General features: G+C 32.5%; 3 protein-coding genes across 4 annotated transcripts; 2 read left to right on the top strand and 1 right to left on the bottom strand.

Annotated features, from left to right (window-relative positions):
- The first annotated feature begins 4,095 nt into the window (after positions 1-4,095).
- Positions 4,096-8,840, top strand: LOC11408239 (pentatricopeptide repeat-containing protein At1g14470). 2 transcript variants are annotated; one of them, XM_024770029.2, is made up of 3 exons: positions 4,096-6,311; positions 8,202-8,269; positions 8,479-8,840. In XM_024770029.2, the coding sequence occupies exon 1, from the start codon at positions 4,335-4,337 to the stop codon at positions 6,060-6,062; it is 1,728 nt and encodes a 575-aa protein (XP_024625797.1). In that variant the 5' UTR covers positions 4,096-4,334; the 3' UTR covers positions 6,063-6,311; positions 8,202-8,269; positions 8,479-8,840. The 2 variants fall into 2 exon arrangements, with proteins under 2 accessions (XP_024625797.1, XP_024625798.1); XM_024770030.2 differs by lacking the exons at positions 8,202-8,269; positions 8,479-8,840 and adding an exon at positions 7,249-7,862 and having other exon boundaries at positions 4,096-6,159.
- Positions 8,841-13,400: 4,560 nt separating this feature from the next.
- Positions 13,401-16,475, top strand: LOC11438431 (probable LRR receptor-like serine/threonine-protein kinase At3g47570). Its single transcript, XM_024771001.1, has 5 exons — positions 13,401-13,642; positions 13,728-14,023; positions 14,075-15,199; positions 15,373-16,044; positions 16,117-16,475. Exons 1-5 carry the CDS (start codon positions 13,401-13,403, stop codon positions 16,473-16,475), a joined length of 2,694 nt encoding a protein of 897 aa, XP_024626769.1.
- Positions 16,476-17,107: 632 nt separating this feature from the next.
- On the bottom strand, positions 17,108-20,440 carry LOC11442966 (U-box domain-containing protein 15). Its single transcript, XM_003623971.1, has 4 exons — positions 20,102-20,440; positions 19,803-19,919; positions 18,668-19,102; positions 17,108-18,157 (listed from the first exon to the last, which is right to left on the bottom strand). Exons 1-4 carry the CDS (start codon positions 20,438-20,440, stop codon positions 17,108-17,110), a joined length of 1,941 nt encoding a protein of 646 aa, XP_003624019.1.
- Between the last annotated feature and the right edge of the window lie 3,039 nt (positions 20,441-23,479).

The raw sequence follows: 23,479 nt of genomic DNA, 5'->3' as shown, positions 1-23,479 counted from the left end.
TCAACAATTAAACATGAGAGAGAAAATGTAAATTAAATTATGAAAAAAAAAAAGTGATTGTTGTATTTGAATGGTATAGATCAAAAATGGAAGAAAAAAAAATTGAAAGAATATTTAATGGAGAGAATTTGATTCCGCCATGGACGTACATTTGGAGCATTCAAATTTTTGTTTTTGGTTTCCATGCATGTAAATCAATTCCACCTCAAATCAATTTTATGTGCTTCCACGGTGAGTTGAATATTTTAATAAATGATGTTAGATGCATTATTTTAATATTTAATGGAAAAAGTGATGGTTGGTTTTACTTATATGTTCTTTTTATATTTTTTAATTTGTTTCCTCCAAGCATGGGATCCACATAAATCTTTCTTTTCGTAGCTGTTTACAAGAGAACCAAACTGTGGAAGCACAAAAACCAATAGACTTTCTTTCCTTTGTCCATCTGTGGTTCTAAACAAACCCTTTAGGTCTATTTGAGAGGATTTTGGAGGAGATGGTTTAGACGATTAAGTCAATATTTCAAAATATGTTTTAATTTTTTAAAATTGAAATGACAAACATTAGTCCTTTTTTTTTTTTATAATGTCTAATTTTTAAAATAAATCTTCACCTCTTCTCCCAAATCAAATCCTTCATGCCTTTTGTCTCGAGGATTGAGTAAACAAAGACACAGAGAGGAAGATATATAGATGTTGACAAGTGAAGTTGTAGGTAGAAGGTCACGTCTAAAATGGACCAACAAAAGTATTGGTCGATGGTGGACTCGATATTTTATTGTTTGATATAACTGATTCACAAAGCAATTTAGTACACTTTATAATTATCATATCCATGTGATGTCAAATCAAATTAATAGTATTAAAAAAGTTCTCCGTTTTTCCTCTTCAACCTTTTAACATACAATTTCCCTCTCATCAATGACATTTGATTTCCATCAATATCCCTGTAAAACAAAAAACAAAAGATGCCGACGATGTGTGAAATATGATAGCATTTAATCTTCTCAATGCTGAAAACAATGTTACATTTCAACACTCACTAACATTGCATAGTTCTTCTCCAATTTTATTTATTTATTTTTTTTTGCATAGTTCCATTAAAAATAAAGAAATGCTACCAAATGCTTCTAAAAAATTATTTAAGGACTTTAATTAGTAAATTTTTATGAAATTTGTACCTTAACGCATTGAAAATTACAGTATTTTTTAATCAAGCATGGACCAATACTACTATTGGTGCAAGCTAAACGACAGCGTTGTAAAAAAAAAAAAAAGTGAGGATGTTCGCGTTTTGGTGAATCACTAGAAACCAACAAAATGAGCGAGTATTTGTTTTCCAATACAAGCGAAAAGAGTTTAACCAAATGATGAATCCTTCAAAATAAATGAGTTCGATCCCAAAAAAATAATAATTGATTGGTCTATACTTATCTCAACACTGAACTTCGAACTACCAGAACTCATTTCCTAAAATCGGAAAGCTATCTTATAAAATTTTGCCCATAAAACTAAAACAACAATAAATTTAATTTTGATTACTCTAAAATATATATATATATATATATATATATATATATATATATTTGATGCTAACAAGAATATTTAGTTTTGCTGCCGGGGTGCGACGGCCTAGGACCCATGTCGGTAGGGGGCTCATTTTTTTTTTATGGAGGAGGTGTATATAGAAATATTTAGTTTATGGGAGTATCTAAAACAAAGTTAACATAAAGGCCCCAAACATTCACATGATGAAGGGCTGAGCTGAAATCTGATAATGTTTTTGGCCTTTTTAACGTGATTTGCTATATGTACCACACAGCAAAACTATTTCTATATACACACTCCCTATAAAAAAAATGAATTTTCTTAATAAGGGTTTTTGTATCATGTGTAAAAAAAATATTATCGAAGAAATTTTTGATATTTTTTTGACCCTTTATTTCTAATAATGTGTCTGACTAATATTAAAAATATTGATGATATTTATTATCCAATAAATTGGGATAATTTTCAAAACAAAACAAATTATATTTTAGTTGAAAATGGACATACAAGAGAAATTAAATCTTATCTATCAAAGATTAAAAAAAATAAATTAATATAGTAATGTCAACTTTCTTAAAATGATTGCATAATTGTATTTGATAATGCAAGATTCCAACCCACCTAGTCAATTAGCGAATTAGACAATGTGAATACCCTACTAGTGACATGCTTAAAATTCCAACTCACCTCACTAAAAAAGGCCGGCTAAATGGTGCAATCCGACCCATTTTACTATTATGATATTATCGTTCTATACAATGCATTGAATTTTCCTCGAGTATAATAATGAACAACAAAATTGGATAACTATACATACAAATAGCCCAAAAATTTCCCTAAAAAAAATATCCCAAAAACAATAATCATATACAAAAATAAAATCGTTAAGATTAACATAGAAATAAATGTGCAATCATATCAATTAGTAAGGATAATAAAATAATTGTTTTTTGAAACAAATTAAAATCTCCGATAAAAATCATACTCCCTATTTCATAATGAGTGTCATTTTAGCTAAAAAAAAGTTTATCAAAATAAATGTCACTTTCAGTTTCTAATGCAATAATAACTTCTTTTTTTTCAATTACATCCTTCAATTAATACTATATACACTACTTCTAAAGTATTATTTTTTCTTTAATGAAAAACAAACCAATAATTTATTAGGATAATTTGATAAAATAACATCTCTCTTTCTTTTGATTAATGCATTTCTTAATACTCCCTCCGTCCCTATATGTAAACCCCCTTTGCATTTTACACATTTTTTAAGAAAAGTTGTCAATGTAATTAATGTGTCTGTTTTGTGTGTTAATATTACCAAATTGCCTTTGTTTTTATGTGTATTTAATTTAATTTTTCATATTTCAAGACAAGTTAGTAGTACTACTTAGGGATCTGTTTAGGAAAAAAATAATAAATGCATCTAATAATTTGAAAATGGATTTACATTTAGGGACAAAAATAAAGTCACATGGGTGCTTAGATATAAGGACAGAGGGAGATTATGTGTGTAAAAACCTTAAACGACATTCATTTTGAAACAGTGTGAGTATCTACTAAATCATTATAGTCTTGATTTTTGAAATTTGTCATCCCTTACGGCCTAATGATCCTAATCCTGAATTTTTGCACTTTGTATTTAATGTTAAATATGTAAATGGTTGTCCTAAATATATCAACATTTGATTTTAGTTCTCCTAAAATATTTTTTAAGATTTTGGTCCCTCCAAAGTTTTACATCCATAAAATTAGTCCCTACTTTTTAGTCAACTCATGTCTAACCTTCATATTTTTTAATGAAATTTTCTAGAAATAGATAAAAAAAATTAGAATTTTTTAACAAAACATGAATTAGATATGATTTTTTTTTTTTTTTAAACAAAACATGAATTCAATATGAATTTTTTAGCACCAAAAACATAAAAATTCATATCTAATTCATGTTTTGTTAAAAAAATCTAATTTTTTTAGGAGAGATTGTCACAATGTTCTACTCATTTATGAAAAATTTCATTAAAAAATATGATATTTAGTCATGAGCTAACTAAAAAATAGGGACTAATTACATGTATGAAAAATTTTAGAGGGACCAAAAGTCTAAGGAATATTTTAGGGGACTAAAATCAAATGTTGATATATTTAGGGGGACCATTTACTTATTTAACCCATGTATTTATTATTGATGCTTATAATATCAGATTCATATTTTGTAGCCATAATTCTTTAAAAGAAAAAATATTTTTTTTTTGAAGGATTAAAAGAAAAAAAAATAGAGTAAATAGATTTGGTGGCAATGAAAAAATATTGCCACCAAAAAATATTGTTGACAATGAAATTGATGATTTGGTTCGTAAGAAATTAAAACAAGAGTATTCTAAATATGCATGTTGAATTTAGATTTGGTGATTTAAGTTTGTTGATAGGATAAGATGTGCAATAATAATATTTAATTGAAAATTAGAGTAAATAGAGAGAATTGATCAACTTTATTTTATGAGCTAAACCACCTTTTTGGTTGAGGAACATGTTTGTATGTTAAGTTTGTTACAATTGTGCATAGTTGCATTGCTACTTTGCAGAGGCATGTCAAACATTGTAAGCAAAATAACCAATCTCCATGGTCTGAGGCAACTCCATGCATAGTTGGTACACCACTCCCTGCACCACCAAAACCACTGGGTGGTGCTCCTCCTTACCCAATGTACTCGCTTCCTTGCACCCTCAAGCTACACCTGCCACATTTTTCATGCTGCAACACATCCTGATGTACGTGTCTTCACCTTTATGCTCAAATACTATTCCCAAATTGGTGTTCACTCACAAGTATTTGTTTCTCTCTTTAAGCATATGCTGCAACACTGTGACATAAAGCCCAATGCATCTTTCTATTCAGTTATGATGAAATCTGCTGGAAGTGAAAGCATGTTGTTTCTTGCTCATGTATTGAAATCAGGATATGATCGTGATCATTATGTTCGGAATGGAATCTTGGGCATATATGCCAAGTACGGACCTATTGAGTTTGCTAGGAAACTATTTGATGAAATGCCTGATAGAACTGTTGCAGATTGGAATGTGATGATATCTGGATACTGGAAATGCGGGAATGAAGAGGAAGCAAGTACGCTTTTCCATGTGATGGGTGACCAGGAAATAAGTAGGAATGTTATTACTTGGACCACCATGATTACTGGACATGCAAAGAAGGGGAATTTGAAGACTGCAAGGATGTATTTTGACAAAATGCCAGAAAGAAGTGTGGTATCTTGGAATGCAATGCTATCAGGGTATGCTCAAGGGGGAGCACCAGAAGAAACTATAAGATTGTTCAATGACATGCTTAGCCCTGGAAATGTCCAACCAGACGAAACAACATGGGCAACTGTCATATCTTCTTGTTCATCTCTTGGTGACCCTTGTCTTTCAGAGTCGATTGTCAGAAAGCTAGACGACAAAGTGGGTTTCCGCCCAAATTATTTTGTCAAGACAGCTCTGCTTGATATGCATGCGAAATGTGGGAACCTTGAGGCAGCACACAAGATTTTTGAGCAATTGGGTGTGTATAAGTATAGGAGTTCTGTTCCATGGAATGCCATGATTTCTGCATATGCAAGAGTAGGGGATTTACCTTCGGCAAAACACCTCTTTGATAAGATGCCACAGCGAGATACTGTCTCATGGAATTCAATGATTGCAGGTTATACTCAAAATGGTGAGTCATTCAAGGCGATCAAGCTATTCGAGGAAATGATCTCTAGTGAAGATTCGAGAAAACCAGATGAGGTGACTATGGTGAGTGTTTTTTCGGCTTGTGGACACCTTGGAGAACTAGGTTTGGGTAATTGGGCTGTGAGCATCCTCAAAGTAAATCACATCCAGATTAGCATTTCAGTATACAACTCTTTGATTAACATGTACTCACGATGTGGGAGCATGCAAGATGCTGTATTAATATTTCAAGAAATGGCAACAAGAGATTTAGTTTCCTACAACACATTGATTTCCGGGTTTGCAGAGCATGGGCATGGAATGGAAAGCATCGAGCTGCTGTCAAAAATGAAAGAAGACGGTATTGAACCAGACCGCATAACTTATATTGCTATACTAACTGCATGCAGTCATGCCGGATTATTGGATGAAGGTCAAAGACTTTTTGAATCAATCAAATTTCCCGATGTAGATCACTATGCTTGTATGATTGATATGTTGGGTCGAGCTGGTAGATTGGAAGAAGCTATGAAATTAATTCAAAGCATGCCGATGGAACCCCATGCAGGAATTTATGGATCTCTTTTAAATGCTACTAGCATTCATAAACAAGTGGAACTCGGGGAGCTTGCTGCAGCTAAACTGTTCAAGGTTGAGCCACATAATTCTGGAAATTATGCGTTGCTCTCTAACATATATGCTTCTGCTGGTAGATGGAAGGAGGGAGACAAAGTTAGGGATACAATGAGAAAACAGGGAGTGAAGAAAACAACTGGCTTGAGCTGGTTGGAGCATAACTCATAAATTTGTGGAAAATACCTATTGGTGCCGTGGCGTGTGTGCGTCTTTGTAGAGACAGGTGATAGCACCCAAAGTATTACAGTTCTTGCGGTTCTTCGAGGTGTATCACGGTGCTTGTCTCTCTCCTCACAGTGCTTCCTCCGTTCTCTTGGATATGTTATCTCTTTTTGAGTTCGTGCTACTGACATGCTGAATCGAAGCCGCAGTGGTCGTTCTATGCGCCATTTAAGCACTTGAGATTCATCGCCTTTGGTACGTTAGATCGCCTTTGATTCTTTGCATGTTTTAGGGATGTTTTCATCTATGTTTGATTTAACAAAATTTTGAAATGGAAATATGGGTTTAATGAATGGCTTACTGTTATGATTTTAAAAGGTTGTAGCATAACAGAACTTGGTGCTACTCATCAAGATGTTGGTGGCTCATGCTAACACATTCTAATATATCTTATAAATATCAATTTGAAACCATTTTTACCTGGCTGGCTCTTTACTAATTAATTTGTATATCTTACTATATATGCAATATAAAACTACACTGGCATGATGATCGTGAACCTGTTGTTTGTACTTATGTTTGTGACAATGGTCATGTTTCTGGTGCTTGGACTGATTTACCTATGTACATTTGATCATTCTTTCTCTTTATTTTGTATTTTTCTCTCTCTTAATTCTCTGTCTTTTATTTATTGAACTTAGTAATTGTCATTATTTCTTTCTTTAATATGGGAAGAAAGATCTCATATGAGAGTAGTACTTATTTGCATTTGTATTTTGTTTTTGTACTTCTTCATCTTATCATATCAATTGTGTGTGCTTTGATTTCAAAAGTTCATCTCAAAATTCCATTTTGTGACAAGGCATGACATAGTCTAATATATATTTTTTTTCTTTTCTTTTTTATGGTGTGCTGAAACATGTTATTATGTATATCGTCTTCGCGAACATCATCATGAGGCAATGAGAAAATAATAATTTTATGGTTTTCTTTTACATGTGTGTGTGTGTAGATGTTGCTTGATTCAACTCGAGTTGTATCTATGTTCTATTTGACTTGGTGAATGAGTGTTACTCTGATTGCCAAAACCCGGATATAAGTAGAAAAAAATCCAATATATATTAACGAGTAGCTGGTTGCTTGTGGATTTTTCATTTTAAATTTTCATGTAATTCTCTGTCTGGCACCACAGGTGTTTCACATTATAAGCAAAGATAGCAATTGATTACTAAGTACAAGGGGTATATAATTGATATTCTCTTTATATAGTAATTGATATTCTCATCGGTATATCTGTGTTTAACTTTCATTGTCATTTGCATGTCTAGATTGATACTCTTAACTTGATTTCCACACTCATAATCATATGTTTAATTTCCACACTCATTATCATTGATTTAATATTTTTTACTAGTCTAGGTAGTCCACTAGTACATAACAACAGTTTCCTCAATTCTATCTTAAAAGAAAAAATAGTTTCCTCAATTCTGTGTATAAATAAAGGAACAAAAAAAGTGAATTTAACTGCATTATATGTTTTTTGTCAAAAAAAAGTGCTTTAAATAATTCATTTTCTATTTTGCCGTATCTGGTTATAGAATAATTTTACTCTTACAGATATGGGATATGATTTTGTTCATGAATGTTAATAACACGATGTGTGAACATGGTAGTCACACTCTTTTTAGTTTGAAGCTCAAGTAATTAGTATATGGACTACTTACTCATTCTGGGTTAATATCCTCTCCATTTGGTAAAATAAATGGAGTTTGCAATTTGAAGAGATAGACACAAAACATAGATAGTGGGTCCAACCACTATGTAGGTCCCACTATCATTAATTATTCTTTACTTTTTTCAAAATTTTATGTGTCTTTATATCTCCAAATGAAAGAAATGGAGAAAGACATGAATGGAGAGGATCTTAACTCGCTTATTCTTTGGTTGAATTACTTGAGAACTTACCTGATGATGGATCAATTTGGTTGCGTGTATTATTGGAATTCATACCCTGTTTTTTGGAATTGAAACAAAGTACATGCACTGTTTGTTTTGAGTGTGTTTGGCTGTGCCTTAACTTTTTCTAATTTTTGCATTTTTGTAGAAGTTACGGTTTAGTAACAAATTGTAATGTTTGGTTCACAGGATTTAAATGAAATGTTCAATGAGATAGGAAGACCAAAATGTTGGAATTCTGTACTGGCAGTTGATAGGTAATTTAATATTTTCTTTCTAAGTTGAAGGTTCATGTTAAATTCAATTCAAGGAAGGCAAAGCCAAATGAGATTAAAGAAATCTGGTTTTTGATATAGTAAATGATATTTAAGAAAATTAAATTTCTATTAGTTATAAGCATTGATATTGATACTTCATTATTGCTCTTGTTAGCATACATGTGTTTAATTCTAATTGTCAAATGCAGGTGATGATTGAAGGACGATAACCTGAGTTGCACTCAGCAATTATATTTGAACTCTGCACAATTAGACCTTAAACCTGACTTTGATGATACCATATTAAATGGGTTTGGATTGATTTGATTCCAAAAGTTAGTTCAAAAGATGAACGTATCCAACCTACACCCAACATCATGAGAACTTTCGCAATGTAGGACTCCAACATAACTTCAATAAAAACTTTGTCAAAATATATGTGTTAAATTGATTCTTTATCTTTTCGAAGCAATAAATCATGCTCAATGGTCACTTTCATAGTTCTCCAAAAGCTTAACAAATTATTGTAAAATTTGTTCTTGAGCATATCCACAATGCTCCTTAACTTGCCATTGCATATATGAATTTTATTTTATTTTTTTAGTTAATGATGTATTGCATGTCAAAATTGATTCAAAGGTATGATATGATAGATAATCTTTCATTTTTATACTACCTCCGTTCCTATATATAAGACCATTTTGCTAAAATTACGGGAATTAAGAAAGTGAATGTTTGTATTAAAGTTGTTTGTAATCACAATTGTTTTTGCAATTTTATCCTTAAAAGAGAGTTGATTTATGTTTTCCATCCATATGCTATTTATTGTTGATTGAAGAAAAATATGTATAATAAATAGGGACATGTAAAGAAATAATTATTGTAGTTGAAAATAACAGAGGGATCTTATAAAAAGGGACAATTTTTTTTCTTCAAAAGGTTCTTATAATTAGGGACGGAGATAGTATATGAGAATGCAATTTTATAAATATTAATCATTAATTAAGATAATAATTAATTAATTAATTTCCCGTGCATCACACGGAACCATGTATTAGTTTTTCAAAAAGGGGACTCTTTTTATTGGCGGCAGCCCCTAATTACTTATACTTAGTTCCGTCAAGTAACTAATAAATTAGTATCTCACTTTTTACTCTTTAATTTTCTTCCCTTTCCATCTCTTTATTAAACCAAAAATAGTCTTATAAACGATATTTTGGATTGACTAGACCCTAAAGTAAATGGGTCCATTTGAGACTTGCTAACTTTTGTTGAAATTCCAATTGAGCTTAGAGCATCTACATTGGAGATCCTCAAATTTGATATCTTAAATGGGTTTCATATGGACACGTCACTTAAGCATTGAAGTCTTAAGTAAGACCCTAAGTCCTAAAAGACCCTAAAAAAAATTCCACATTGGGGCTACCTAATAGGTATCATGTCTTAAATGGTGAAGACCTCACCATTGTGGACGCTCTTACTGCATCAATTAAGCTATCGAAAACCAGTCCAACAACAATAAAGTGAAGATTTTCATAAAAAATAATAGGATGAAGATCAATGAATCAACGTTTAGTAAATCAAGTGATTGAGATTAAGCGGTTGATAGACTTGTTTAGGACTATCTAAAAAAAACTCTTTTGGGACGAATCATTTAGAAGAACATGAATTCGATTACTAGTTAAAATAATTCTTAGTTATATATTAAATGGGTCTTGCAAATAGTCAATGAGATTAGACCCTTCAAACTAATTAGTCTTTAGGTCAAATACCGAATTTAAAGAAAAAAGACTTTACTTATTTCCGGCCGAACTCATAAGTAGGGGTGTTCAAAACTGAACCAATCCAATAGAAAAGCCGCAAACTAAACCAACCCAAACCGAAACTTCAAAAAACCGTATTTGGTTTGGATGTATTCGGATCACTTTTTTCCTTAACCGCATGGTTTGGTTTGGTTTGCGATTTTCATTTTACCAACCGAACCAAACCAAACCAAACCGCAACATAAGAAAAACACTAATTAAAGCTATGTCACCTACACAAACACTGATAGAAACTCAATGGAAACTTTTATAAATTACATTTTTTTTTTCTCGTGTTAAGTTTCTTCATTACTTTTTATTTCGAGAATATATTTATGTGCTACTTAAACTTTTAGAGAATAATAATATCTAGAAGTCCTAGCTCAACTGGAAAAATGCCGAAATTATTAGGTCGGATGCCATGATCAGGGTTCGAATCCCGGTACCTCCACTTGTGTGTGTGAGTTTAAAATGGCTTTGTCATTTCGTCTATCTACAAAAAAAAAAAAAACTTTTTGTCCACGTTTTTTATTTTGTTTATGTTGTTTCGTGGGAATGAAATTGTAATGTGGAATGAATTAAAAACATTGTCGAAAACATTGCTGAAAAATGTCATGTTTTACCTTTTTAACTCGGTTTTAATGTTGGAAACAAAAAATTGTATTGTCTCGAAAAAATCGCACCAACCGATCCAACCCAAACCACATTGGTTTGATTCAAATTTTATTTTAAAATTCAGCCGAACCAAATCAAACCGCATGTTTTTTTACCTTGCGGTTCGGATACCTTTTCACCTCAAAACCGAACCAAACCGCACCGCGAACACCCCTACTCATAAGTAAGTAGGGCTCATTTCCTTGAGAATCAATGGGTACACTTAAAATAAATTAAAGGCTTAGCAATAATGCATAATAAATTGCAGGGATATCAGAAAGAACGTTCTCAATTTTTCATGCTAATTAGATTTAAAATTGGCGATCCTTTTAAAAAAAAAAAGGTTTAAATTTGGCGATACGTTGCATATATATGACAATGTCTAGATACTTCATTAAAAAATCATTTATAATATACAATATCAAATATGTATTTATCGAAGAGAAAATAACCAATTTCATTGCTGATATTGCATAGCAATATGGTCATCTCTATTTTGTATATGAATAAAAGTTATAGGTTTTCAAAAGAAAAACGCATTGATGCATGTATCAAAATTCAAAACTAGACATCTCTATTGTGTGATTATAGAGTTTGGAGTTGAATCCTCTCATGAATGGAATACTTTTGGTCAGTAACTCTTTTCACACGTTTGAACAGAAAAATATATCCTTAACTAGTGAATCGTAATGTCTAATGCATAGAAACTACTGTGAAAGTAGTAAATCAAAGACTAGAAGTTTTGGATTGACTGGACTAATCGATTTAATCTCATGTTTGAAAATTAGCTTATTATAGATAAAGTTATTTGGTCAGTCAAAAGTAAAAGTTATTTGTAATTAAATTTTGAGAGGATTTAAAGACTAATTATTTTATACAAACAAGAAAAACTAATTATTATTTTAAATAAACCAAGTAATTAAGTTTAAGTGGTTAACGAGCTTCATCAAAAGAGGAATTCTTAAAAACAACCTACATACGATTTTTGAGTCGGACAATTTGTGATCCTACTTTACTTACTTCTTCACCGAACTTCAGATTATCACAACCACTTCTCCTAAAATTGGAGAGTTAACACCAACAAAATTAAAGTTATTAACAGTGACAGGAATGAGTTGTCAATAGAAAAAATTAAGTATAATGTAATTTTTTTTTAAAGTAAATTGCATACAATACAATCTATGACTTTTTTTTTTGAAGAAGCTAAAATGGAGTATAATACTGAAGCCTGGAAATTTTAGCACAAGAAGTGCAAAAACCCCAGCTGAAAGAGTATCAAATTACAACCACAGAACAAAGGGTAACAAAAAATAAAAATAAAAATAAAAGATCAAATGACAAAATCACCCCATTACAGATAAATACCCAGACAAGGTAAAGGGTTCAACCACCACAAATGGTAGGAAAAAGCAAAGGTAGGACGGTTCGCTTTCAGCCATCAGTATTATTGAAGTTTAATTTTATCAAGTAATTGAATGAACGAGGCCTCTTTTTGATGAAAGATCCGAGTGTTTCTTTCTATCCAAATCACCCACACACAAGAAAGCCATATGAGATTAAAAGCTGAGCGGTTGCTTTTGGAAAACCCGCCTAAGGTGCCAAATTGATACAAATGATCTGACCCATGTTCAGGAAACACTATATGGAACCTAAGCCAGTGAGAAATACCATACCACAGTTTACCAAAAAAATCACAAGAGAAGAATAAGTGCTCTGCGTCTTCTAACATGCCACATCCGCCCACACAAACTTGAGCATTTGGTTGTATAATTTGTCTTTTAACTAAATTGTCTATAGTTGGTAATCTATTAAGAAGCAGACGCCAAGTAAGGAGACTGACTTTTAAAGGCACTTCCTTATTCCAAATTTCAGTTATCTGATCAGCTGCCAAGTTGTTATTTGTTGAAGTCAACAAGTAATTATAAGCACTTGTGACGTTATATTTCTTGGATGAATGTAAATGCCAAATCCACCTGTCAGAATGATTAGACTGCATTACAATATTAGTTAAATATCACAACACTCCCGCACCTTCCCCTCCTCCCAAGCTAACAACCAACCGTTATATTTATCTATGACTAATAAATTTGTTCGTTAAAAATTTAGAAATAAAAAAATTAAACTAAATGAGGTATATTTAGAGATACTATTGTTAAATAAGAGAAATAGTTAATATTTTTTTTGATCAAGTAGCATAATGGCTAGAACTCACACAATTAAATTATAGAGAAGTGGAGTGTCGGGGTTCGAATCCCGGCTCTGCATATAATATGCAATATCCCTACCAACTGAGTTAAGCTCACGTGGATAGAAATAATTAATATTTATTATATAAAAAAAATAAAAGAGTTTATATTTATTAAAAATTAAACTAAATGAGGTAGTTTTTAATCAACCGTGTGGAATGTATCATTCAAAAGTAAGGAAAAGAAACCGTGTGGAATGTAATTTTTGGTTGGTTAACTACGTTTGGAATAAAATATATCCCATTTGTACGATTTAACAAATCACGTCCTTTATCAAAATAAACGAATGTGACCATAAAGCACTTGGCTATTGCACATGCTTCTCTTTATATATATGATCAAATCTCAAAGCTGCATATGCATTAGAAGATATTATTATTTTGTTACCCATAATACATATTCTCCACTAGCAAAATGAGAATTTTTACAATGTTTCTTCTCTGCTTTGCAAGTCAAATGTTGGTGTATGACTGGCCATTAGCAACATTTGCTATTTCTTCGAGTTCAGACACTGATAAGCTCGCTTTGCTTGCTTTGAAGGAAAAGCTTACGAATGGGGTGTCGGATTCTCTGCCATCATGGAATGAGTCTTTACATTTCTGTGAATGGCAAGGGATTACATGTGATCATCCACACATGAGAGTTGCGTTTGGAAAACCAAACATTGGGTGGTACTATTGGGCCATCATTGGGAAATCTAACCTTTCTCAGAGTGCTCATACTTGTACACGTCGACTTGCATGGTGAAATTCCAAGTCAAGTTGGCCGTTTGAAGCAACTGGAAGTTCTCAACTTAACCGATAACAAACTTCAAGGAGAGATTCCTACAGAGCTCACAAACTGCACAAATATGAAGAAAATTGTTTTGGAGAAAAACCAACTCACAGGAAAAGTTCCCACATGGTTCGGATCAATGATGCAACTTAGTTACTTGATTCTTAATGGCAATAACCTAGTTGGTACTATTCCATCTTCCCTTGAAAATGTATCGTCACTCGAAGTTATAACACTTGCACGTAATCACTTGGAAGGAAACATACCTTATTCTTTAGGTAAGTTGTCAAATTTAGTATTTCTGTCTCTATGTTTAAACAATTTGTCAGGAGAAATCCCACATTCTATTTACAACCTATCAAATCTTAAATATTTCGGACTTGGGATAAACAAATTATTCGGTAGTCTTCCATCGAATATGAATCTTGCTTTTCCCAATATTGAAATATTCTTGGTAGGTAATAACCAACTAAGTGGAAGTTTTCCATCTTCAATATCCAACCTCACTACATTGAAAGAGTTTGAAATAGCAAATAATTCTTTTAATGGCCAAATACCTCTTACTTTGGGTAGATTAACCAAACTCAAGCGGTTTAATATTGCTATGAATAACTTTGGGATTGGAGGAGCTTTTGATTTGGACTTCCTTTCCTCTTTAACCAACTGTACTCAATTATCAACGCTCCTTATTTCACAAAATAGATTTGTTGGTAAATTGCTAGATCTTATAGGAAACTTTTCCACCCATCTCAACAGTCTTCAAATGCAGTTTAATCAAATATATGGAGTCATACCTGAAAGAATTGGAGAACTAATCAATTTAACTTACTTAAACATCGGCAACAATTACCTTGAGGGAACAATACCATATTCAATTGGAAAGCTTAAGAATCTAGGAGGTTTGTACTTGAAATCAAACAAGTTATATGGTAACATTCCTACTAGTATTGCCAATCTTACAATATTGTCTGAGCTATATCTAAATGAAAATAAATTGGAAGGAAGCATTCCATTATCCCTCATATATTGCACCCGATTGGAGAAAGTAAGTTTTAGTGATAACAAATTGAGTGGTGATATACCCAATCAAAAATTTATTCATCTAAAACATTTAATATTTCTTCACTTGGACAACAACTCCTTCACCGGTCCCATTCCTTCTGAGTTCGGTAAATTAATGCAACTTTCACGATTGTCTCTAGACTCGAATAAGTTTTCTGGTGAAATTCCCAAGAATCTAGCTTCTTGCTTATCATTGACAGAACTTAGGTTGGGGAGAAACTTCTTGCATGGAAGTATACCTTCGTTCTTGGGCTCTTTAAGATCCTTGGAAATCTTAGACATTTCTAACAATAGTTTCTCAAGTACAATCCCTTTTGAACTAGAAAAACTAAGATTTTTGAAGACTTTGAACTTGTCTTTTAACAATCTACATGGTGAGGTTCCCGTGGGAGGTATCTTTAGCAATGTCACAGCAATTTCACTAACCGGAAATAAGAACCTTTGTGGAGGGATACCTCAATTGAAGCTTCCTGCATGCTCAATGCTCTCCAAGAAACACAAATTATCTCTCAAAAAGAAAATTATCCTCATCATTGTAACTGGTGGAGTTTGATATCTTTCATAGCTTTTATAATTGCCCATTTTCTCACAAGAAAGCCCAAAAGGTTACCCTCTTCACCATCTTTGCAAAATGAGAATTTGAGGGTTACTTATGGAGACCTACATGAAGCAACCAATGGATATTCTTCATCTAATTTGTTAGGAGCAGGAAGCTTTGGATCTGTCTACATAGGATCTCTTCCCAACTTTCGAAGACCTATTGCCATAAAGGTGTTGAATCTTGAAACACGTGGAGCAGCAAAGAGTTTCATTGCAGAATGTAAATCTCTAGGAAAGATGAAACACCGGAATCTTGTCAAGATCCTAACTTGTTGTTCAAGTGTTGATTATAAAGGTGAAGATTTCAAGGCTATTGTTTTTGAGTTCATGCCTAATATGAGTCTAGAAAAGATGTTGCACGATAATGAAGGATCTGGAAGCCATAATCTCAACCTCACACAAAGGATAGACATTGCTCTTGATGTAGCTCATGCATTGGATTATCTTCACAATGATATAGAACAAGCTGTAGTTCACTGTGATGTTAAGCCAAGCAATGTTCTTCTTGATGATGACATTGTAGCCCACTTGGGAGACTTTGGATTAGCTAGGCTCATTAATGGATCCTCAAACCATTCAAGTAATGATCAAATTACTTCTTCCACAATTAAGGGAACTATAGGATATGTTCCTCCTGGTAAGTTCTTTCTATCCCATGTTTTATTTTACAAATGATTGCTATCACTTACTATTTATTGTCCGCGCACAGGGAGATATGGAACAGGTGTTCCAGTATCACCACAGGGAGATATCTACAGCTTTGGCATTCTTCTGTTAGAGATGCTCACTGGAAAGAGACCAGCAGATAACATGTTTTGTGAGAATTTAAGCCTACACAAATTCTGTAAGATGAAGATTCCAGAAGGAATTCTTGAGATAGTGGATTCCCGTTTACTTATACCATTTGCTGAAGATCGGACAGGGATTGTGGAAAACAAGATTAGGAATTGTTTGGTGATGTTTGCTAGAATTGGAGTTGCATGTTCTCAAGAGTTTCCTGCTCATCGAATGCTAATAAAAGATGTTATAGTTAAGTTGAATGAAATCAAATCAAAGTTTCCATGCTAGGATTCGTTGCGTTGCTACTGTGATAAGAAAATAATTGTGTTCACAAGAAAGGTTGAGTAGTCTGTAGCCATAAATCAAGTGTGTGATTGTTATTGTTGCGATACTATGAATTAAAATTTCTGTGTATAATAATCTGTATTTGTAGTCAGTTGCACTAAATACATGGTATTGTTTGGAAATATTGCTAGTTAATATCAAGTAGTTGTTTCGTAATTTTGATTTTAGTTTCTAAAGTTAATTTGATGGCTTGCACGTTTGTCTAGAAATTTCGATCTGTTGGTTTCACTTTGGTGGTTGTGATACTATATTGAACTTAACTCATCTTTATAAATCCGATTTGTATTATGAGGGTGTCACTCTTTATAAACTTTAATCAAGTCTTATCTTTAACTGTGTGAGACTTAATTTTTCCAATATGAGTCGATGCAATGCAGGCCAAATAACCAATTTTGCCACATGTAACTAATCATAGAGATGAAATAAAAAATTCAATTACACTTTTAACTATACTTGGTATTTGAAAAACAACAAAAAAACTATACTTTGTACATCACAACATGTGAAAGTATTAGTTTAATTAATTTTCTGAAAAGAAATAAAACTTTACCTATAGAGGAAGTGAACATGATTAATTAAATTTGCTCACTCCTTTTTATGAGATCTAAAATTGCATTTGCTTTCCTTTGTGCTCTATTTGTACCACTTTCTTTAATCTCAATCAAATGTTCATAAACTCCAAACTGAAGTGCTGCCAAAGTAAAAGATGAATTACTTGAACACAATTCAAGAAGAACAGAAGCTGCACATTCTTTGTTCTTTGGAGTCCCTTCTCTAGTAAACTCAACAAGAGTTTCAATAAATGATAATTGTCCAACCTCATGTCTCCCTTCAGGAGTCAACACAAGTAGCAACAAAATAGAAAGTGCTTCATCAATCATTCCCAAGTTTTTGTCCTTTAACAATTGAAGTAAAGCTGTCACAATTCCAGCTTTTATAGCTCTCTCTTTATTTGCATGGGTTAATGATAAGCTAAAAAGTGCTGTAGCAGCATCTTTTTTCCCTCTAACTGTTCCATTTTGTAATAAATTTACCAAAGCTGGAATCCCATTTGACATTCCTACAACCTCTTTATTTTCATCAATCATTGATAAGCTAAATAAAGCTGCTGCAGAGTTTTCTTTAGCCACAATACTTCCATTTTCCAATACTTCTATTATAGCTGGAATAGCACCTTCTTTTGATATAAGTTTTTTGTTAGCTTCATCAATTGATAAGTTCAAAAGTGCTGTAACAGCATGTTCTTTTATTTTTGAATCTGGATATGATAGGATTTGTACTAATGGTGGTATTCCTCCGTTTTCGGCGACTAAAATTCTGTTCTCTGAATTCTCTTTTGATAACAGGCGGATTCTCTCGACTGCCTTTCTTTGATGTTCTAAGTTGATTGACGATAGGCTTTCAACCAAACATGGAATTTCTTCTTGGTTTTCGGTTGGAGTGGTTTCTTGACACGAAGAGCAGATTTTTGGAAGTTTGAAATTGTTGTTCTCACACCATTCAGCAATTAAATTTCTTAAGGCACAGTTTGGTGCTAACTGAAGATGTTCCAAAGGCTGCCTTGTCTTTGGGCAGGTTTTGTGATTGGATTTGAACCACTTCTCTATGCTTTCCCTTTCATATGTCTTTGATGGAAACAAACGCACACAATGACAAGAAAAAGAGAAATAAAACCTTTGTTAGCATTATTATAGAGATTAAACCTAAGTTTTCTTCATTCCAGATTATCTAAAGTAAAAAATCCACGAACTTCAGTCCTCTACAGCTGTACCATGATGTTGCATATGTAGCGACCGTTAGATTTATAGTGAGAAATTCTCTAAATCTAATAGTCTATACAACTGCAGTCTTAGAGGATTGTATTTCAAAATCCTCACAGTCCGACGGTTTGATAAAGATTGGACGATTCATATTTGAACTTCACCAAATCAAATTTATAATACGAGTTCATAATATGAACCGTCCAATATTTATGCAACAGTCGAGATCTATTGATTATAGTAGAAATTATTGACCGCACCGAATCTATTTTCATAAACATGACTAGTATGCTTCCAACTTAGGCTTAAATGTGCTTTTCCTCTCAAACATTTGAAAAAGTTAAAATTCTCTTACAGAACTTAATTTGTGATTACCTGGCCACTTGCAATAATAACAGGATCAGACATAATTTCAAGTGTTATAGGACACAGAAACTCATGAGGGATGACCAAAGAAGTGCTTCTTCCAAGCATCTTATTAGGCATGGCATGATCATCGTCAAAGACAACATCGGTTTCTTCCATGCCTGCAGTCCTTTTGAATCTGTTAAGAAGGTCAATTATTTTTTTTGTACTCTCACTTTGCTTCCCTTTTCTTTCTCTAACAAGGTTTCCAACAGCCACTGTTTCTACCTCAAGATCCTCAACACTACGAAGCTCCAACTTCTTTGCAAGCCTTTCGATAATGGCACTATCGGCATTACGATCATCTTCATCAGAGAACACCACCATCATATCCATTGCTAGCTCTATGTCTTGTGTATCAGTTCTTCTCCTTGCCCTCCTGAGTTGCACGTGCATTAGCTCAAGCTGAATTAAGCCAAAGTATATAACATTATTATGCATATTATATATGATTGAAGACTACTAGCAACATAGTGAACTGAAATCTTCTTGATTTTATAATGAATTACACTAGAATTCATAACAAATTAAAGATCACAGAAAGGTAATCAAATACTAGACTATGGTACACACATCCCAATAAGGGAATACCATAATTTTAACTAGGAAATGCTAACAAGTTAAAAACAAAGTGATTTGAAATTGAAGTTCTTAAAAAACATACTCCCTCTGGTCACTATAATAAACAACAAATCATTTTAGGTTTATTCAATAATTGATGTATCTGGTCTATAATAATGACCCAGTTATTCAATTAATGTACAAAGTGGTTTTTTGTTTATAATAGTGATCGAGAGTGTAACTATTAAGAGCGGATTTGCATTTGATATAGTCACAAATTCCACTCATTCGCACAATTTGCACATCGGTGGTTGTTTGATCAAAATTGGTTTGTTTTCTACATCTCGATCAAACGATCACCGATTGACCATGTGAATGCGGCGATCAAAATCAGCTTATTTTTTAGCCATGAGATGACACACCTTGCCAGTCAAAAATAAGGGTTCCATAGACATAATTATATATTGAACAATCTATGCGAAATCATGGTGATTATTAAACTAAATGAATATAAAACACACAATGTATTACAATTTACAAATACCTGTTCTTTTACTTCATCAGAAATCCCTAATTCATCACAAGGCACACCATCAAAAGCTTGACTTAATTTTTCATAAACCTTCTGAAATTTGATCATAACCATCTCACCTTCCCATGCCTAAAACGCAAGAAATAAAGAAAACATCAATACCATGTTCATCAAAACATAATCAAATACAAAAATTGATAATTATTTCTTATCCTTAAAGAAGAGAAATCATAGATTTGATGTTTTATATTATTTCATTAGAAAAAGAAAAAAAAAACATAAAAATGAGAAAAAGTTTGTTTGTTATTTACGAGGTGAATTTTGCTTCCTTGGCTACACAATTTCAACAATTCCCTAGCGAAGAAAAGCGCATCTCTGAGGTTCTTCAACCAAACAACGCCTTTTCGAGGAGCAGGATGACAAAGGTCACGAAGGTCTTCCATAAGAGGCAACATGTGTTTGAAACGACGAGCGAGGTTGTGTGATTCTTTCCTTTGTGTTCTTCTGTATTCACCGAATTGAACCACCGATTCGATGAGTCCTTGGATCTCCTCCACCACCACCACAGCGTTGCATTCTTCTTCATTCTCATTTTCCGGGTTGTTTGGTTCTGGTTCTACATTTTCCTCCCTCTCTTCTGTTTCTTCCATTGAAAGTCACCTGTTTCATGCACCATGCATGTTTCTACGTACATTATTGTTTTTAACGAAAGTCACCAAAACAAAAATAACTATTTATTGTTTTTGTTTATTTGAATATTTTTATTTTTTAAAATAGTTTTGATTATGAATAACTGAGGCCGTTGTTTTATTATTGGCCCAATAAAATGGAAGGGTTCTGTCCACACCACCTTTTTTCTAATGCACCCACATTTTTTTACTAAGGTCAGGTTTTTTATCCACTTGAGCATGAATGAGTGAGCTATAAAATAAAGGAAAATGATTATTAGACACCTAAACTTCAATTTACCACTGGATAAAAAAATAAAAAGAATGAAATGATAGATGTGGTAAGTTGGTGATGTGATATGAAGAGGAAAATGACCTTAGAAAAATTAATAATGTACAAATATAAGTGCTCTAAAATAAAAAGGTATTGCCTTGTTGTAACTAAAGACCAACTATTCTGACCAGTTATGTTATTTATTCACTTGAGCATGAATGTGACTTGATCGTTCATGAATTGAAGATTCGGTCTCGTTCATACGTACAAGTCATGAAAAGTGACAATTCTGAAAAAATGGATTACTATTATGAAAGAAGAAATGGAATCAATGCATGACAATGGCGTTTTAGGATCTAGTTGAGTTGCATAGAGGTTCAAAATGAGTTTGTATGAAAATAGTTATTTACGAGTTGTGTAGTTCATCGTCAGGTACGGCGTTGTTTGATTTCGCGTCTTGTTGTAGTGTTTGTTTGATTCGTATTGAAAGATCAACTTTAGACAATTACAGATTAAATCAGTAATTTATGCGTCGAACGTTGAAAATATGGAAACATGGGTATTTCGATCACTTAGATTTTATCATATTATTTGTAGACATTTTGTTGTTGAGTGCTATTAACTTGGTGTTGTGAGTTTGTTTGCAGATTCACCATTTACGTTTTTAGCGTTGTTAAACTTTTTTTTTTTGGTCAAGTAGCCTAGTGGCTAGAGCTCACACAATTTAATTGTGGAGAAGTGGAGTGTCCGGGGTTCGAACCCCGGCTCCTGCATATAATATGCAATATCCCTACCAACTGAGCTAAGCTCACGGGGATAAACATATTATTATATGCAATGTACTATATCAACTTAAATGAATGAATATCGTTTTGTTTTTATCAAAAAAAAAAAAAAATACATAAGCAACGTCCGTGTATATATTGATTTTGTTTTGGACGATCTAATAAATATTTAGCTTAATTACAATTTTGGTCCCCTATTTTCATATGTTCACAGAATTGGCCCCCTATTTTAAAATCATACCGTTTTAGTCCTCCAACAGAAAATTTGGCACGAAATTAAACGAGTTGTAACCTTTTTACCGATGTGGCACAGTTGTCGCTGACATGACTTAATCTACATTTTGTAAAACGGTTTACATGTCATTATCTCTTTAATTTATAAACAAAAATCACTAAATTAAAGTAAATAAACAATTAAGTTAAGAACTTGAAAAGAAAATAAAACAAATTTAAAAAACATGAGAAGCGTTCCAATTATTTACATAGTTGATGGCTCTTCTCATAACCAAGGTCCTATCTGTTTCCAGTTATTCTTCAACCCCAAAATCCGAAAATCGCATTCCTCTATTGTTGAAACCCGAAATCGCGAGTTGTGTTCTAGTTCTTCTTCATTAGTGTACTGAAATCGCAAAATCAATTTCCTCTTTCGTTTCCTCTCTCAAACCTCAAAGTCGACATATGATATCGATTGGTTTTGTGTATTGAAACCCCAAAGCTGCAAACCTCTTGAAACCCTAAAGAATTAATATTTTTCCATGGCAAACCTCTTGTAAGTTGCTTGTGACTGAAAAAGCTTTGGAAGCCATGAATTTTCAGAAAAGATGAAGGTGATGGTGTGACCCGAAGAAGCTGAAGATGTAAAACGAATTGATGATGGAAGTGTTAAACGGATTTAGAAAGAGGATGTTTACATGTTGAAGCAATTGAGACAAAGTGGATGAAGAAGAAGATTTGGATTAAGCCAAGCCACGTCTGCACAGTTGTGCCACATCATTATAAAGGTGACAACACATCCAATCTTGTGCCAAATTTTCTACTGGGAACCAAAACTGTATGATTTTGAAAGAGGGGGACCAATTCCGTAAACATATTAAAATAGGAAGATTAAAGCTGTAATTAAACCTAAATATTTATAAGAGTAAATTACATCCCCCTCCTCTAAAAAATGTTTGAATTACAATCTCATCCTCTTTTATATTAAAATATATAATCCTCTCCCCTCTTATTCAAATCATATTAGAAAAACTTTCACTCCCCTCCCCTAAGAGATGCTTGAGTTACATATTCACCTCCCCTCTCATGTTAAAATCTACTCTTTACTCCCTCAATATTTTTTTATTTCTAATAATCTAGTAAAAAATAACAATCTAACACAATTCGGCAAAAAAATAGTATTGCGGGGCTATTTAAATATAATTAAAATTTGAATACATATTTTTTGTTATTTTTTATTCACAATTTCATTGACATGTAGTTTTAAACTCAATTATAAAATATGAAAGAACCCAAAATAAAATTAAAATATGTGAAAAATTACTAAAGATAATAAAGCATGGTTATTTAAAAGTTAATTTTATACTCTAAATTATAAAATCAATAGCAAAATATTTAAATTTAATTATCATTTACATTTAAATTATAAAGAAATGAATTTATTTATCTTAAATGGTGGTTTTTTTTTTTTGAGAGATCTTAAATGGTGGTTCAAAAGTAATATATATCATAAAAATATTTATTTATGTTAAAATAGATTAAAGTGTAATGCATATTTAATTAGTAAGGGAGGGGGTTGTAATTTAAGCATCTTATAAGGGAAGGGAGTATTAATTTTACTTTTTAAGGGAGGGGAATGTATATTTTAACATAAGAGGGGAGGAGAGTGTAATTCAAGCATCTTTGAGGGAAGGGTAGGGTAATTTACTCTATTTATAATTGTGAAAAGAAAAAAAAGATTTTTTTTGT

Source organism: Medicago truncatula, chromosome 7 (assembly GCF_003473485.1).
Source record: "Medicago truncatula cultivar Jemalong A17 chromosome 7, MtrunA17r5.0-ANR, whole genome shotgun sequence".
In the NCBI taxonomy this organism is placed as follows: domain Eukaryota; kingdom Viridiplantae; phylum Streptophyta; class Magnoliopsida; order Fabales; family Fabaceae; genus Medicago; species Medicago truncatula.
The sequence above is the reverse complement of the archived record's forward strand: the minus strand, read 5'-3'. Positions and strand labels throughout refer to the sequence as shown.

Bases quoted from the DNA above. Each gene is read 5' to 3' on its own strand.
- LOC11442966 (XM_003623971.1), bottom strand. From the start codon at position 20,440: ATGGAAGAAACAGAAGAGAGGGAGGAAAATGTAGAACCAGAACCAAAC. The intron at 19,920-20,101 runs GTAAATAACAAA...CTTGCGTTTTAG, and splicing joins AAGGAAGCAAAATTCACCTC to GCATGGGAAGGTGAGATGGT. The intron at 19,103-19,802 runs GTATTTGTAAAT...GGCTTAATTCAG, and splicing joins CTGATGAAGTAAAAGAACAG to CTTGAGCTAATGCACGTGCA.
- LOC11408239 (XM_024770029.2), top strand. From the start codon at position 4,335: ATGCTCAAATACTATTCCCAAATTGGTGTTCACTCACAAGTATTTGTT.
- LOC11438431 (XM_024771001.1), top strand. From the start codon at position 13,401: ATGTTTCTTCTCTGCTTTGCAAGTCAAATGTTGGTGTATGACTGGCCA. The intron at 14,024-14,074 runs GTAAGTTGTCAA...ACAATTTGTCAG, and splicing joins AAACATACCTTATTCTTTAG to GAGAAATCCCACATTCTATT. The intron at 15,200-15,372 runs GTATCTTTAGCA...TATCTTTCATAG, and splicing joins TGGTGAGGTTCCCGTGGGAG to CTTTTATAATTGCCCATTTT.